Below are 18,263 nucleotides of genomic sequence, written 5' to 3' on the forward strand. Positions count from 1 at the left end.
TATTATGGAATACACACCACTGTCTCTGTTTCTGTATTCCGCTGTAACTCAAGTGTGTCTGCGTGTGTGTGTGTTTCTGGCATGTGTGCCGCCTGGACGGATGGTGTGCATACACGCGCATTGTATTTGTTTGCTTGCGAGCATTTGTTTGAAGGGAGTGTTGTGTGTGTGTGCGTGCGTGTGTCTGTGTCGTGTGTGAGACAAGAAGCTACTGTTTTTATCCTACAAAGATACTGGCCCACATGCCATGGTACACATCCGTGTCTGCAGTGCCATCCATGATAGAGGATGTATCGGAGGTTTTTTGGGGGGTTGTTTTGTTTGTTCTTACCATTTCAGTCCTGAAAAATAAGTGCCCCTAGAACGGACACAACAACGACAAAAACAGTCAGTCTGTGCATTACAAACGAGCCTTCGAATCAAAGCATCATCATCGATTATACAGGGAACAGAACACGTGGCAAAAAACAAAACAAAACAACAAAAAAAACCCGTGCAGTGTGTTTACCTCGCTTGTTAGAAAACCTCAAGCACGTTCGTAGTTCTCAGTCATGTTATAGCTTTAGGGTCCCCTACGCACACAAACCCCTCCCCCTCCCCTCACACACACACACACACACAAAAGGAACATGATTTTCGGATAGAGCACTGTGACGTTTGCGAGTTTGGGCCTAACATATCCACAACGTACAGACAGGGGTGCACTGCTGGACAGACTATTGCGAGTTTGGATCTTGCTGATCCACAATGCTCAGAAAGGGGAGCAGTGCTGAATTGCTTTCGTTTGCGATTATGGGTGTGACAGACGTACGACGCAGGAGTAAAGGTATAAATAGAATTGTAGACCCAGTAAAAGGTTACAGATGGTATGCCTCTGTAGTAATGACAATAGGTGTTATGTATATATATATATATATATATATATATATATAGTTCAAAATAAATTATAAGATAAATAAATTTAAAAAAAGATGAGAAAGGTTTGGAAATGCGAGGGACGCTCACTCGGTCTGGCTCCGCGACTAAGCAGTTATTGTCGTCAGTAGAGGGCTCAGTAGGTGGTGTCCTTAGTACCTTGAATGAGAGCAGGCACCACTGAACACCACGGAAGTGACTCGGCAGTAGTGCAGGGTCTGCTCTGGTGTGTGGCCTCCTGGCGACCTAACATCGATCGATAGTTCTCTGCGGACTGTTGACGCTGGGACCGAGACAGACGAACCGGGTGTGGCCGTATGGGGAGGGGGGGTGGGGTCATGCCACTAAAATGGTGCATATGATGGGGCGGCCAAAAAAGAAGAAAAAGTTTGGGAATGTTCCAGGGACTTTGAAAGTGAAAGTCGTGTACAGTGTATATTCACTTCTCTCTTCTTCCCCCCCCCCCCCCTTTTTTTTTATTTTATTATTTTATTTTTATTTCTTTTATAGTAAACATCTCCATTACGTTCATTTATGCGTATAACACAGTTAAGTGGTGTATTGCACATCTAAATTACTGATGCATACTGTCAAGGGCTGTTGGCATACGCACACCAGTAAGTGTATATCCGTCACATATTGTAAACGTGCATACCGACTTCCGAACAAGAACGTACGCACCTCTGTCTCACTCGGTCTCTGTCTCTCTTTCTCACTCACACACATACATACCAACACGCACACACTAAACGTGCCCATAGAAGTGTTTGGAAATATTTCAATGATCACGTGTTGTTGTTTTTTGTGTGTGTTTTTTGTTTGTTTGTTTTTTGTTTGTTTGGGTTTTTTTTTGTTTTTGTTTTTTAAAGTTTGACCACAATGCCACTTGACCATTTGTTAGAAGAGAAGACTGGAATTTCCACGCAAACAAATGTGTATACTATACACGAAGAAGTAGGTGGAATACATAGATAGGGACTGATGCAAATTTGAGCACCTCAACTTGGAACTACGACACAAACAAATGAAAAAATAATTCATCAAGTAAAGAACACGAAATACTTCAGGTATCAAAGATTTATTGTTCAGTAACTTATTAAACAAGAGATAAATAAAACGGAATGTTTTCAAGGCAGTCTAAAACAATATGTAACTTTTTTTTAAATTTTCATATTTTATTTATTTAATTTTACATAAGAGAAGGTGAAAGTAATGAAAAATGGGTTTAAAGTATATCTCAACAACCATCTACCTGAAGATCTAGTCATCAGCCCCATCCACATGTACTGAATATGCGGCTTCTGTTCAAACGTGTATGTGAGAGAGAGAAAGAGAGTGTGTGTGTGCAGTGCGTGCATGTGTGAGTATGCACACGTTTTTATATTGATATGCACTTATATCCTAATTTCTACTGTATCTGTGTATGATTTTCGATTTATGTTCGTACCTTGTTATGTACTACCCCCCACCCCCACCCCCCCCGCCCCCCATATTCCTTGTGACCCTGGTACACTTGGTAATAAAGACATATTCTATTCTATTCTATTTTCCCGACAAAGATTCGACTGTAAGTTTCTGACACATGAACTATGAAGCTCAGTCCGGCTCTTAGCATCAGTCTAAGTACGACACATGCTGTTGGGTGGCTGGAATAATTCATGGGGTCCTCATGTTACCAACATGCTCAAATTACCTGCTCTTTTCCCTTTCGATATGCCTGTATTATTGCTGGTTCAAGCTGTCTACACGTTTCACGGCCAAAAGACGCAGATGTGATGTATCAGCCAAGGTTTATAAAGGCGAAGGCCTTACGTTTTGACTGGTATTTTGTGTCCAGATTCTTCACAAGATAAGGCTCTTTTGGCCGCGGTGGTAATCCTCTAGACGTTCTTTGTCCAACAGACTGCAGATCCAGCGGAGGTCTGAAACCAGAAGGCATGATAGTCTGTCCAAGTGTGGGAGTCTTAAAATACGTAATACCTAACTTGACTTTGAAAGATTTGTTAATTAAAGGTGTATTTTTGACAGTTATTGTCACAACAGATTTCTCTGTTTGAAAATCGAGCTGCTCTCCCCAGAAAGCGCGACAGATTTCTCTGTGTGAAAATCGAGCTGCTCTGCCCAGAAAGAGTGACAGATAAATAAGTGTGTGAAAATCGAGCTGCTCTCCCCAGAAAGAGCACGTCGCTACAAGGAGTTAGAGCACCATCCATTTTGTTCTGTTTGTTTGTTGTTTTTTTTGTTGTTGTTTTCTTCTTCTTCTTCTTCTTCTTCTTCTTTTTCCCGCAAGTGTATGTTTTCCTGTAAGAATGGAAATTTCTACAGAATATTGCCAGGGACAACCCTATAACTGCCGTGGGTTCTTTTACTGCGCTGAATGTATGCTACATAAGTGTCCTCGGGTTTATGGTCTCGTCTCACTCACTGCATGAGTACGGCTTCAGCAGGAGAATATGACGTATTGTCATGTCTGTCGTAGCGGATTTTTTAAGTCATTACCCAAGTTTTACGTCACCAACGATAAGCTAGAATTTTTGTCTGTAAATTCGCAGAAATTTGTCTATTGGCTCGAGCACGCGCAACATCACTCACAAAACAAACATAAATAAATATATATAAAGCACATTAACATTTAGAACATAAACTTCCGTCAAAACGTGCAACTTGACACAATAACTTCGATTATAAAACTGATTCATGTTTATGAAGCAAAAAAACACACACACAAAAGACGCATATCATTGAAACACAAAATCAGCCAACATTAACCACCCCCCGCAACATAACACACAAACTCGCACGCACGCACAATTAGGACTAAAGGCTACCCCCTCCTAATGCATACGCATCTCGGTACACGTTAGCAACTGAACGACAGCATTGACGCCAGCCATGCCACATTATTATGAAGGTTGAACCCTCACACAGACACACACACACGAAATAAAATTATTTTAAAAAAAAGAACAAACAGCAACAACAACAAAAAACAAAGCCCACATCAGGACACTGACAATCGTGCACCAGCTAATATCACATAATAAAATATTATTGTGAAGATGCTACTGCACCTCAGAACGCTAGCACAACCACACACACACACACACACACACAGATAAATAGATAGGTAGATAAAAAAAAAATCTTAAATACCCTCGATGCCGGAGTGTGGATAGGTACGAACAGAAGCTTGCCGTGAAGAAGAGAGTGAGACCGAGCGAGCAATGGCCTTCTGGTCAGCAGTCAGACAGGTGTCACGCCATTGCTGCCAGAAGTCTGGTACTGCTGGCATCACTGCGGGTGGTGGCGGTGGTGGTGGTGGTGGCATAGCCATCCCGTCAATACTGCGCGTTATTCGTCTGTTGGTTTTGCTTTTGACCGAACGTGCTGCGGGTGTGTAATAATAATAATGATGATAATAATAGTAATAATAATATGCAGGCTTTTATAGCTCAGTACCCCCATCTCAAATGGGGCTCGCCGCGCTTTACAATAGGATGTACAAATTTAAGACTAAGTGACAAAAATCTGTACAGAAAATAAAATAAAATAGATAAATCCGATAGATAGTCTCACATTACATTTGCTAAAAGTGACATTTTTCAGACTCACATCACACTGGTTAAAATTTACAAACAAGTTCAGACTAAGTGACATAAAGATATGTAAATCATCACAGGCAATGTCACAGTCTCACATCACGTAGGCCCACATCACAGCAAGATAAAAACATGTCACATTCACACTGGTCAAAACATGCACCAGGAACCAGGCCTCACAGAACCACACCAAAAATCATCACAAATGCACACAAATCAACTCCAAGAGCACACCCAACGACCAAATCACAGCAAGCATAATTATACAGATGGAAAAGCTCTACTCAGAAAGATACAACTTGAAAAGATGTGTTTTGTGTGCTGTTTTGAATGCGGATGTTAGGGTATGACGACTGTGAGGGTAGCGAATTCTACTGTTATGGTGCAACAAAAGAAAAGGAACGTTCATGTGCGACTACTTGGAATAGACAGTGTGCGCATGTCATTTGAAGAACGGACGGAGTTGTCTGGATGGTAAATGGTAAATTGACAGAAAGTAGATCTGGAATAAGGGGTGATGAGTGACAAGAGGCTGCCACTGTGACAGGGTGGATTTCGAGTAGATGTGTGACAAGATATTGCAACTGTAAAATAGGGTGGATTACGAATAGAATCTTTAGATGTGTGACAAGAAAATGTGACTGAACAGGGTGGATTACGAAGAGATGTGTGACAAGATATTGCAACTGTAAAATAGGGTGGATTACGAATAGAATCTTTAGATGTGTGACAAGAAAATGTGACTGAACAGGGTGGATTACGAAGAGATGTGTGACAAGATATTGCAACTGTAAAATAGGATGGATAACGAATATAATCTTTAGATGTGTACAAGAAAATGTGACTGAACAGGGTGGATTACGAAGAGATGTGTGACAAGATATTGCAACTGTAAAATAGGGTGGATTACGAATAGAATCTTTAGATGTGTGACAAGAAAATGTGACTGAACAGGGTGGATTACGAAGAGATGTGTGACAAAATATTGCAACTGTAAAATAGGGTGGATAACGAATAGAATCTTTAGATGTGTGACAAGAAACTGTGACTGTAACAGGGTGGGTTACGAATAGATGTGTGACAAAATATTGCAACTGTAAAACAGGGTGGATTAAGAATGAATGTGTGACAAGGTATTGCAACTGTAACAGGGTGGGTTTCAAATAAGTATTAGGGTGGAAATATTTCAAATCATACTGACAGACGTTGCAATCGTAATAGGGTGGAAATATTTCAGATTGTGACAGTGGTTTCAACTGTAACAGGGCGGGGATGTTTGCAAAATATTTCAAATACATGTGTGATGCGTTACAGTGGTTTCAACTGTAACAGGGTAGATATAATTATTTCAAATGGATGTGTGACAGACGTGGCGGAAATACTGATTTCAAATAAATGTGTGGCAGTGGTTTCAACTGTAACAAGGTGGCAATATTTCAAATTGATGTGTGACAGAGATTGTATCTGTAACAGGGTGGATTTGAATTATTTCAAAATGATGTGTGACTAGAGATTGTTATTAACTGTAAAATGGTGGATATATATATTTCAACATTTTAAGTGTGTGACAAAATATTGGAACTGTAACAGTGTGGAAATATTTCAGTGTAAGGAATGAAATACACAGTCTCGCCTATACGAACAATTAACCCGCACACTCTAAAATTCTCGGGTGGGAACAAAAATGAAATAGCTAGCCACTTGAACGATACATACTGCTACCCTACTGACACATATACATCCAAATGAAACGGATTTCAGAGAGAGAGAGGGAGGTGGATGGAGGAGTGTGGGGGTATATATAGTTGTGATACAGGCTGGCCCAGATCATTCAGTCTTTTTCTAGAAAATGGTATCTATAAAATGAATAAGATAAGATGAATAAAATGTAACGAAATGAAATGAAATAAAAACGTGGAAAATGTGTAATCAATTAATAATGAGCAAACCGTAATTCCATCCACTTTATGCATATACTACTGAATCTAATTAGTTCCTTGTTCGTACATTTTGAATGTTTGTTTTCACTAATGGCCATTCAACAACAGCAAATATATTTAATAGACGGATAAGACTGACTACACGGAAATAATTGTAATGTGCTGTGCGCGATGTATCTCTAATATACTTACCTTTTCTCACTTGATATTTCACTTTGTTTACCTGGAAAAACCAAAACCAAAAATATGTAGCGTACCCCGCTGTTGGCAGCAGTTTTGACATTCATTTACTCTAACCAGATTCTGTTTAATTGAATATACCAAGTTACGGATTTGAAAAAAAAAGAAAGAAAAAAGAAAAAAAAGTAGCACAGTAGCAGCAATAGTAGTAGTAATAGTAGCTGTTGTTGTTGTTGTTTATATAAAAGGCTTGACTAAGCGCGCTGGGTTACGCTGCTGGTCAGGAATCTGCTTAGCAGATGTAGTGCAGCGTATATGGAGATGTGGTGCAGCGTATATGGATTTGTCCGAATGCATTGACGCGTCCTTGAGCTACTGATATTGATATTGGTTTATGGAAACATCAATTGAATGATTTAGAAGAAGGCGAATTGTAACAACAACAACAACAACAAAACATGCATGTTAGGTTTGTACGATGTACGGTTTTAGTGAAGGGTGTAGGTGCATTCAGTGTAGTGAAATGTGATATATTCACTCACTTTGCTGTCATTAATTAATTAATAATCAAAAAGAGAAAGAAAAAGGTATGTGAAGGATTTGAGAAATGGTGGCTTCATTTACTCATTCCTTCCGATTTCATTCACTCTATTCATTCAGCCATTCATTCGTTCATTCATTCATTCATTCGTTTGTTCGTTCTTACATTTCAGTTATTTCCATGATCAAGTCTAGATACTTTAATTGCACTTTACATGAACTAACAAGGTACAATACATAATAATGACTCTCCCGCCCCAAAATATAAGAACAAAAACAAATGTACACTACATCAAAAGATCATCACGGCCACCACAAACAAAAACTACACAGAGAGAGAGAGAGAGAGAGAGAGCTAGCAAACTAAAACTCGTGACATAAAAATCAAAAGGAATCCAATAAAACAACAAGAAAGGTATGATTCAACAGGTATGATTGTAGCCTACCAGGGGGTCATAAGGAATCCAATAAAGCAACAAGAACTGAATTGTATAATTCAACAGGTATAATTGTAGCCTACTTAGGGTCATAAGGAATGCAGTGAAGCAACAGGAACTAAAAGGTATGATTCAACAGCCATAACTGTAGCCTACCTGGGGATGTAAGGAATCAAATAAAGCAACAAGAAAGGTATGATTCAACAGGTATAATTGTATTTTACCTAGGGTTATAAGGAATCCAATAATGCAACAAGAAAGGTATAATTCAATAGGTATAATTGTCGCCTACCTGTGGAAGTAAGGAATCCAGTAAAGCAACAAGAAATGTATAATTCAACAGGTATGATTGTAGCCCACCTGGAGTTATAAGGAATCCAATAAAGCAACAAGAAAGGTATGATTCAACAGCCATATCTGTAGCCTACCTGGGGTCATAAGGAATCCAGTAAAGCAACAAGAAAGGTATAATTCAACAGGTATGATTGTAACCCACCTGGAGTTATAAGGAATCCAATAAAGCAACAAGAAAGGTATGATTCAACAGCCATATCTGTAGCCTACCTGGGGTCATAAGGAATCCAGTAAAGCAACAAGAAAGGTATAATTCAACAGGTATGATTGTAGCCCACCTGGGGTTATAAGGAATCCAATAAAGCAACAAGAAAGGTATGACAACAGCCATAACTGTAGCCTACCTGGGTTCTAAGGAATCCAGTAAAGCAACAAGAAAGGTATAATTCAACAGGTATGATTGTAGCCTTCCTGGGGTTATAAGGAATCCAATAAAGCAACAAGAAAAGTACAATTCAATAGGTATGATTGTAGCCTACCTGTGGTTATAAGGAATCCAGTAAACCAACAAGAACTGAAAGGTATAATTCAACAGTCATAATTGTAGCTACCCGGGGTTATAAGGAATCCAATAAAGCAACAAGAAAGGTATAATTCAACAGGTATAATTGTAGCCTACCTGGGTATGTAAGGAATCCAATAAAGCAACAAGAAAGGTATGATTCAACAGCCATAATTGTACCTACCCGGGGTTATAAGGAATCCAATAAAGCAACAAGAAAGGTATGATTCAATAGGTATAATTGTAGCCTACCTGGGTATGTAAGGAATCCAATAAAGCAACAAGAAAGGTATGATTCAACAGCCATAACTGTAGCCTACCTGGGGTTATAAGGAATCTAATAAAGCAACAAGAAAGGTATGATTCAACAGCCATATCTGTAGCCTACCTGGGGTCATAAGGAATCCAGTAAAGCAACAAGAAAGGTATAATTCAACAGGTATGATTGTAGCCCACCTGGGGTTATAAGGAATCCAATAAAGCAACAAGAAAGGTATGACAACAGCCATAACTGTAGCCTACCTGGGTTCTAAGGAATCCAGTAAAGCAACAAGAAAGGTATAATTCAACAGGTATGATTGTAGCCTTCCTGGGGTTATAAGGAATCCAATAAAGCAACAAGAACTGAAAGGTATGATTCAACAGGTATAATTGTAGCCTACCTGGGGTCATAAGGAATCCAATAAAGCGACAAGAAAAGTACAATTCAATAGGTATGATTGTAGCCTACCTGTGGTTATAAGGAATCCAGTAAAGCAACAAGAACTGAAAGGTATAATTCAACAGCCATAATTGTACCTACCCGGGGTTATAAGGAATCCAATAAAGCAACAAGAAAGGTATGATTCAACAGGTATAATTGTAGCCTACCTGGGTATGTAAGGAATCCAATAAAGCAACAAGAAAGGTATGATTCAACAGGTATAACTGTAGCCTACCTGGGCCATAAGGAATAAAATAAAGCAACAAAAAAGGTATGATTCAACAGGTATGATTGTAGCCTACCTGGGGTTATAATGAATCCAATAAAGCAACAAGAAAGGTGTGATTCAACAGCCATAACTGTAGTCTACCTGGGGTTATAATGAATCCAATAAAGCAACAGGAAAGGTGTGATTCAACAGGTATAACTGTAGCCTACCTGGGGTTTGACTTTCTTGGCCGGTCCTCGGTTCCGTAACCACTTCCACAGCCATCTCTTCTTCCCTCCCGCCTCTGTTTCTGGCACCAGCAGAACCATCGTCACCATCACCACCATCATTGCCAGAAAGATAGCCGTCGGCCGCATCTTACCTGGATAATTTTCATGGCATTCTGCAGTTGTTGGGTTTTCGTTTGTTTGTTTGGTGTGTGTGTGTGTGTGTGTGTGTGTGTGTGTGTGTGTGTGTGTGTGTGTGTGTGTGTGTGTGTGTGTTTTCCTTCATCTTCTTCTGAAGTTTTCCATTGTACATGATTGACTTTCCCCTTCCCGACCTCCCCCCCCCTCCCTCCCCACCCCTCATACCCTCGTTACACCCAGTTCCAGTACCCACTTCAGTCCACCCATAACCCCCCCACTCCACCCCCCAACCCCGACCACCCCCTCCCCCCGCGGATAAGTAGAATTCTAGTTTAGTTCTCTCTGTGTGTGTGTGTGTGTGTGTGTGTGTGTGTGTGTGTGTAATTATGTAATACGCGTAGTCTCTGAATCTGTTTTATATTATTGTGCGCTACGGAAATCATTATTTTTCTTCTTCTTCTTCTTTCTTTTGTGAGTTATTGCACGCGCGCGCGCGCGTGTGTGTGTGTTTGATGTTTATTGTAAAGCGTTTTGAGCTCTCTTTAAGGGAGGAAAGCGCTCAACAAATGTCCATTATTATTATTATTATTATTATGATTACTGTCAGTCAGTCCGTGGTGATTGTGCCCGGACCACGACATCCAACTCCAGCGACCTCCACCCCCTCCCCACCCCCCACGCCCCCCGCCCCCGCCCCCTTTACACAGCCACACTATACGTGACCACGCAATATGTGTCTCAGTGCAATATATTACAGTACAGCACGGCACAGCTCAGCACAATACAATACCAAAGAAGTTAATACAATGCAATACAAGACAATACAATATAATACAATACAATGCAATACAATACAAAACAATCAGTACAATACAGTGCGATACCAGCAATACAATGCAATGCAATACAAAACAATGCAATGCAATGCAATACAATATAATACAATACAAAAAAAAAAAGAGAAGAATTATAGATACGCAGATTCTGAGAGGTTTAAAACCCCCACTTTCCTAAGCCTAACAAGCCGAAGGCGACTCATTCATTGCACGACGTTGTCAAGGCACTCACAGGCAATACCAAATTTCTTGAAGTTTCTTACCTCAACTGACGAACCGTAAAACCTCAGTCTGTCTGCACCACTACTGACAGCGGGAAAACCTGGGCGGTTCAGTTTTGTTGTGTGTTGTTGTTGTCGTTATTGTTGTTCGGTTTATTTATATGTTTTTGTGACTGAATGCACGCTGGCGCACACTTCAGTCAGCAAAGAGTTTACCGCTGGTGCAGATTGCAACCTTACCTCGGCCTTTTTTATACTCGTACATGTATGTATATATATGTGTTGTGTTACTAGCCTTCGGCGATTCTTTTTAACACGGTGAGTGGGTCAGGGCGACTAATGGGTGTGTGTTTTGGAGGGTGGGGGGTTGTGAGTGAGGCTCCATACAATACGGCCATAGAAGAAGAACTGAAGAAAAAGAAGGAGAAAGAAAGAAACCAAAACAAATTAATGCTGAATCACTTCACTTGAAAGGACTCCTCCTCTTCCTCCTTCTCCTCCTCAGTCTCCGGCCGCCGAAAATTCACCCCATTTCTCTTGTGTCCTCCACGCTAAACTGCCTCAGTATCCTTGTCCCCACCTAAAGTCACACAGCACGCGCGCGCACACATACACACACACATACACACTCACACACACACACACGCACTCACACACGCACACACACACACACACACACACACACACACTGCCGCACACGGTACGCACACACACACTGACACACACACACACACATATTCGCGGCACGCACGCATGCGCTCACACACACACACACACACACACACACACACACACACACACACACACACACACACACTTGTTTTCAACTTGACTGAGATACTGAAGTGAGATATGAAATGCAATGTATTTACCCCTCAGGGCAGTGTGAGTGTGATCATCGTTTTGGGTATGTCACTCATGTCTCCCCTTCAACACACACACACACACACACACACACACACACACACACACACACACACACACACACACACACACACACACACACACACACACACACACACACACACACACACACACACAACCGAACTTTAAAAGAAAAAGTGACAAAATGTCTCCTGTGGGGAAAAGAAAAAAGGAGGGGGGGTAGGCTATTGGAATGTTTTTGTTTCAATGCGGTCTTACAGATCACGCCTTTTTGTCTCCCAGCCTCACCCCACTCCACGGTAAAAAAAAAGACAAGAAAAAAAAAAGACTGACCTTATTAGAACCCCCCCCCCAGCCCCCCACCCCCACCCCCCAAAAAAAACAAAAAAAAACCCCACCCCCCAACAACAACAACTAAAAACAACAACAACAACAACAAAAAAAAAAAAAAAAAAAAAAATCTGGCTGGGCACTTAAATTACACCTTGAGGCAACTGATATTATCGATCTTATTGTGTTTTCTTTCTTTCTTTTTTTTTTTTTTTTTTGGTTTCATTTTATTTAATTGTATTCTTATTTGAGTGGGGGCGTCAAGTTTACCATGACGAAGCCGGATTGAGCCGGCCGTTGCGTAGTGGTCACGGTAAAGCGCACGATTAGACAAATTAACTCTTTCCATACGAACGGCGAAAGAGACGACGTTAACAGCGTTTCACCCCAATTACCATCATCAAAATATTGCAAGCGGAAAGCTCTTATACTGAAGAGGTGAATGTTGACAAAGAATACCACAATTCTGACGACGGAAGCTAAAGGTTGGGTCATTCAGACGGACACCCACTGGACATCCGAGGGGTCTGTGTAGAGGAGAAGAGAGGACTGGCCGTACTGAGTGAGTTAAGCGAGTCAGTGTTCGAGAGTCCAATAACTACACTGAATAAGTGAATCATACGGACCGTGATTTTTTTTTTTTTACTACTCCTCCCACCCCCCAAGCCCCCTTCAACGAAACATTGATGAGTTGTGCTAGTCCGTTTGGACAGTAAGCTACTGATGGGCCGGCGAAACTGATTTCCGGGCCATCTCAGTGCAGCCACATGAACTAAAGCCTCAGTCAGATTTCAAAATGGATGAATAAAAATGTTTTGTATTGTATTGTATTGTATTGCCACGGTACTGTACTGTATTGTATTGCATTGCATTGCGTTTCATTGTTGTACTGATTGTATTGTATTACGTTGTATTGCATTGTATTATGTCGTATTGTATCAGTGTATTGCATTGCATTGCATTGTATTGTATTGATGAGTTGTGCTAGTCCGTTTGGACAGTAAGCTACTGATGGGCCGGCGAAACTGATTTCCGGGCCATCTCAGTGCAGCCACATGAACTAAAGCCTCAGTCAGATTTCAAAATGGATGAATAAAGATGTTTTGTATTGTATTGTATTGTATTGCCACGGTATTGTATTCTATTGCATTGCATTGCATTGCGTTTCATTGTACTGATTGTATTGTATTACGTTGTATTGCATTGTATTATGTCGTATTGTATCAGTGTATTGCATTGCATTGTATTGTATTGTATTGTATTGTATTGTATTGTATTGATCGAGCAACAAACGCGGTGGTGAAAAACCCCTCTACCGGTGCCAGGCAACAAAGGGGTTGTCGGCCCTGGCAACGTAGAATTCTTTTGAAAAAGAAATCATTTTGATCTGTAAAACTGGAAAAAAAAATTACTTCCACTGAGCAGATAAAAAATGAACAAACAAACAAATAAATGAATAAACACACACACACACACACACACACACACAGATATATATATATATATATGTATATCAGAAATAGGTGACGCTACACTTTGGCGGCGCCCTCAGTCTCCCATCACGGACACACGACATGACACCACACAACACTGACTGACGACACGACAAGATGCGATACAAAGCAACTATACACAGAAACTGACGATGCGACCGTCGATACAAAAATATTACTGATACAATACACTATACGACTCCGGTGACCGAGACAATCCGATCGACGACTGAACGCCGCAATATAACGCCTGTACACTGCAATGAACGCAGTACGGCAACGCAACGCGCAACGCAATACAATACAATACAATACAATACAACATAACACCGAGGAGGAAGGTGGCAGAATGGTTAAGACGCTCGTCTGCCAATACAGAGTCCGCCGTTCGAATCCCCCTCTCTCCTTTTCTCAGTTCCCGAGTTTGACTGGAAAACTAGTTATCAGTCGACTGAGCGTCTAGTCGTTCGGATGAAACGATGATAAACCGAGTTCTGACATGCGCAGCACGCACTTGGCGCACTGAAAAAGAACCCATGGCAACGATCAGTTGAGAGTGTTGTCCTCTGGCCAAATTTTGTCGTAGAAATCCACTTGGATAGGTACACAAATATAAATTATGCCATGCACTCAAGGCCTGACTAAGCGCGCGGTTGGGTTATGCTGCTGGTCAAGCAGGCATCTGCTTCAGTGGCAGATGTCCGGTGTAGCGTTTATTATGGATTTGTCCGAACCGTGGCAGTGGTGCCTCCTTGAGAAACAGAAACAGAAACTGACAATACAGTTTCAGTTTCAGTTTCACTTTCTCAAGGAGGCGTCACTGCGTTCGGACAAATCCATACACGCTACACCACATCTGTTGAGCAGATGCCTGACCAGCAGCATAACCCAACGCGCTTAGTCAGGCCTTGAGTGCATGCTTACATATTTGTGTATTGACAATACAATACAATACAATACAATATGGTCAGCTGTGTGAGAAAGCGGATGGTTATGGTCGGTTGAGAGGAGTTGTCGTGAAGGATGCCACCGACGCGAAAGACATGGTCGTGATGTTGTGGGGGTTCCCCGACTGACCGGATCCGTATCTCATCAGTCCCATTGTGTGTGTAGGTGTACCTGTGTGTGTGTGTGTGTGTGTGTGTGTGTGTGTGTGTGTGTGTGTGTGAAAGTGTAGCGACGCGCGCACTGGAGAAGGTCAGTGTGTGTGTGTGTGTGTGTGTGTGTGTGTGTGTGTGTGTGTGTGTGTGTGTGTGGCCACGCGCGCACTGGAGAACTGTGTGTGCGTGCGTGTGAGTGTGTGTGTGTGTGTGTGTGTGTGTGTGTGTGTGTGTGTGAGGACGTGTACGTACTCGCACGGCACGCTGGAAAGGCTGTGTATGTATGGATGTATGTATCTGTGTGTATGTGACTGTGTCAGTGTATACTTTCGCATGAGTGTAACTCGTAGTACGTGTGACTCAATCAAGTGCGTGTCACCTAACTAAGAATCAATTCTGACTGATTCCGGATGTCTATGATAAAACAAGCAAGAGGCTTTCGGGTTTGCTTTTCCCCCCAAACGAAATGATTGGTTACTTACATGTCCGGCTGTTGTTTGTTGCTGTTGTTGTTGTTGTTTTTCTTTTACTGTCCTAACCCGGACCTTAGGACTTGGGCGAACGGTGTTCAGCATTGGAAAAAAAAAGAAAAAAAAAAAAAAAAGATTCTCTCTCCACACCATCCTGTTTGGGTGAGTCACGGTCGGACGGAGTGCAGAGATGATATCTGTGTGATTTTTAACTGATAGTTGTTGTTGTTTTCTTCCCGTGGGTTCCGTCTCCGCGGCTTTTTGTTTGTTTGACGCGCTTTGTGATTGTACCATGGTGGAACCTCAGTGCTTAAGTTGTGGCGTTGATTCCATCTCTTTCGTTGTTGTCTTTCTTTCTTCAGTCTCTCTCTCTCTCTGTCTGTCTGTCTGTCTCTGTCTGTCTCTCCCTCTCTCTCTCTCTCAGTGTCTCTCCCCCCCGCCCTCTCTCTCCTTCTCCCCTCTCTCTCTCTCTCCTCTCTCTCTCTCTCCTCTCTCTCTCTCTCCTTCTCTTTCTCCCCCTCTCTCTCTCTATCCCTCTCTCTCTCTATCCCTCTGTCTCTCTCTCTGGCGCCCTCCTGCCGGGCCCCCTTTCTTTCTTTCTTTCGTTCTTTCTTGTTTCTTTTCTTTCTTTTTTTTTTCTTTTCTAAGTAGTAGTGGTTGTCGTCGTCATTGTTGTTGTTAATGTTTTGTTTCAACTGAATAACCCAGTTTTTAGTCGAAACGGTTTGTTTCGTTTTTTTTAAAATTTTTTTATTTAGGGTTTTCGTTTGTTATGTTATCACAGGAAGAACTGAGAAGAAGAAGAAGAAGAAGAAGAAGAAGAAGAAGAAGAACGATCAAGATAAGAAGACGAAGTAGAATATTGCAGACATGTTCACCAGCCATTGACAGGCATCTGCTTGGCAGATGTGGTGTAGCGTATATGGTTTTGTCCGAACGCAGTGACGCCTCCTTGAGCTGCTGAAACTGAAACTGAAACTGACAGGCAGGGACAAGCTGGTGGCGTTTACAATGGAAAGACTGATTTTTGTGTGCATTTATTCATTCATTCATTTATTAATCTATTACTTAATCAGCAATTATTTGTTTATTTATTCGTTTATCTATTTATTTATTTATTTCTTCATTCATTTATTTAGTGGGAGGTGGATTAGAGTAGTCCATACAATTCTTCGATCGTTCAGCCGGTTCATACTGTAACTCTCCTTTTAACACATTTTCAAAAGGAAATTCTTTTTTTTAATTTTATTTGTTACACATCTTTATGTCTATTTACATGTTTAATCTGATGTTGTTACTTTGTAACGTGAAAATCATATATCTGTTATTCTAGACTGAGTTGTGTCTAGTGTCCCAGTCTAAAACTTTTCTTTCAGACTTGAATCCACCCCCCTCTCTCTCTCTCTCTCTCTCTCTGTGTCACGGTGTGTGTGTGTGTGTGTGTGTGTGTGTGTGTGTGTGTGTGTGTGTGTGTGTGTGTGTGTGTGTGTGTGTGTGTGTGTCTGTGTGTGTCTGTGTCTGTGTGTCTGTGCGTGTCTGTGTCTGTGTGTGTGTGTGTGTGTGTGTGTGTGTGTGTGTGTGTGTGTGTGTGTGTGTGTGTGTGTGTGTGTGATACACCCATGCAAAGTATTCTTAAAAGCACAGTTATCTATAAAAATAAAAAAAAAAGACAGTATGTTGGCGCATAAACCCATGTCATAAGGACCTCAGTCATGGCCAACACGACATTAAAGTGCCAAAGCGTCTATGTCTCCCTCTCTCTCACCCCGCATCCAAACCATTCCCAACACCTCCCACCCCTAGCCACACACACACACACTCCATCCCCCACTCCCCTCCCCCGACGGAAGCACCCCACACCACACCACACTCACCCACACCCCAAAACCACACCCACTACTCACAACAGAGACAGCCGAACAGGATGCTCCGGGTTTTAATTAAAAAAAAAAAAAAAAAAAAAAAGTGTGTGTGTGTGTGTGTGTGTGGGGGGGGGGGGGGGGGGGTTGCGGGGGGGAGGTAATAATAGATTGTGTAAAATCAAAGGTACTATATGATGAAGATAAAACAATATTACTGAGAAGAAAAAGAAACACAAGAAGAAGAAGAAGAATGAAATAATGATAAGGCCTCAAAGAATTTAATGTTAGACCTCCGGCTTGCAAACATTTGAGGTGCACATGCACACACACATGAAAGAATTTCAACATTCCTTTAATGCACTTCAGAATTGTATTAATGGTTTCTGATTATTATCATTATTATTATTGAATTGTTACTGTTAAATGTAATTGCATGTTAGTTATACATTTTACGGTAGTTTTCTAGTTTACCTTTTATCTGTTTTCCTCTTCCCGCCCCCACCCCCCCCACCCCCACCACCAACACCTTCCTCCCCCCATGCCCCCCCCCCCCCCTTTTTTTTTTAACGTCTAATATCACTGATAGTGAAAAGACGCTAAACTAAAGAACGAACGATGAAAGAAAAGACAATGAACGAATGAATGAAATAATACCAGAAGTGTTAACACATTCGTTATAATCAAAGGGGATAAAAGGGGTTATTTGCCCAAACTTCGAATCCTGCTTGAAGGAATTCTTCCCTCCTTTTGAACGCATAGAATATATACAGAGCAACATCTCTAGTTACGCTCACATCTTCGTTTGTTTTTTTGTTTTTTTAATAAGTGTGCCAGTTCTACATGACATCTACTAAATTGCCTATAATATATATATTCCTCTCCGTTGAACCGATAGGTTTCTTCCGCAGATTCTGCCGGATCCAGACTTTGCATACATGGGTAGACACACCCCGGGGGCCAACTGCGTGTGGCATGCACACAGCACGGTGGAGCTAGATGGCCGTCGGTGGCTCTCCTGAGCCGACGCCCTTTTATGGATCTCCATAAGGGTGTCTAGCCACCCGCCTCACCAGTCCCGGAAGGGAGCGGTGGGAGTGCCGGTTTAGTCGTCGGCAACCCGACCCTGAACAGGTTGTACTGGATTACAGGTTACCAGTAGCAGATCTAATGACCTGACCTGACATTGAAACATGGCAATGTAACAGAAAGTGAAGAAGAAGACGAAGAAGACGACGAAGAAGAAGACGAAGACGAAGACAAAGAAGAACGATAATGATCATGATAAGAAGAAGAAGAAGGATAACGATCAAGAGAAGAAGA

General features: G+C 41.5%; 1 protein-coding gene across 1 annotated transcript; it reads right to left on the reverse strand.

Annotated features, from left to right (window-relative positions):
- Window positions 1-2,435: 2,435 nt before the first annotated feature.
- LOC143301509 (uncharacterized) lies at window positions 2,436-10,997 on the reverse strand. Its single transcript, XM_076615848.1, has 5 exons — window positions 10,846-10,997; window positions 9,609-9,760; window positions 6,647-6,677; window positions 4,069-4,302; window positions 2,436-2,837 (listed from the first exon to the last, which is right to left on the reverse strand). Exons 2-5 carry the CDS (start codon window positions 9,753-9,755, stop codon window positions 2,758-2,760), a joined length of 492 nt encoding a protein of 163 aa, XP_076471963.1. The 5' UTR covers window positions 9,756-9,760; window positions 10,846-10,997; the 3' UTR covers window positions 2,436-2,757.
- Window positions 10,998-18,263: the final 7,266 nt, after the last annotated feature.

The sequence above is a fragment of the Babylonia areolata genome, chromosome 27 (genome assembly GCF_041734735.1).
Source record: "Babylonia areolata isolate BAREFJ2019XMU chromosome 27, ASM4173473v1, whole genome shotgun sequence".
Classification (NCBI taxonomy): domain Eukaryota; kingdom Metazoa; phylum Mollusca; class Gastropoda; order Neogastropoda; family Buccinidae; genus Babylonia; species Babylonia areolata.

What these genes read in the sequence shown, in the direction of transcription:
- LOC143301509 (XM_076615848.1), bottom strand. Translation starts at nt 9,755, where the DNA reads ATGCGGCCGACGGCTATCTTTCTGGCAATGATGGTGGTGATGGTGACG. An exon ending in GAAATATCAAGTGAGAAAAG is followed by an intron (nt 4,303 to 6,646) that starts GTAAGTATATTA and finishes ACACACCCGCAG; the next exon opens with CACGTTCGGTCAAAAGCAAA. An exon ending in TCCACACTCCGGCATCGAGG is followed by an intron (nt 2,838 to 4,068) that starts GTATTTAAGATT and finishes TTCTGGTTTCAG; the next exon opens with ACCTCCGCTGGATCTGCAGT.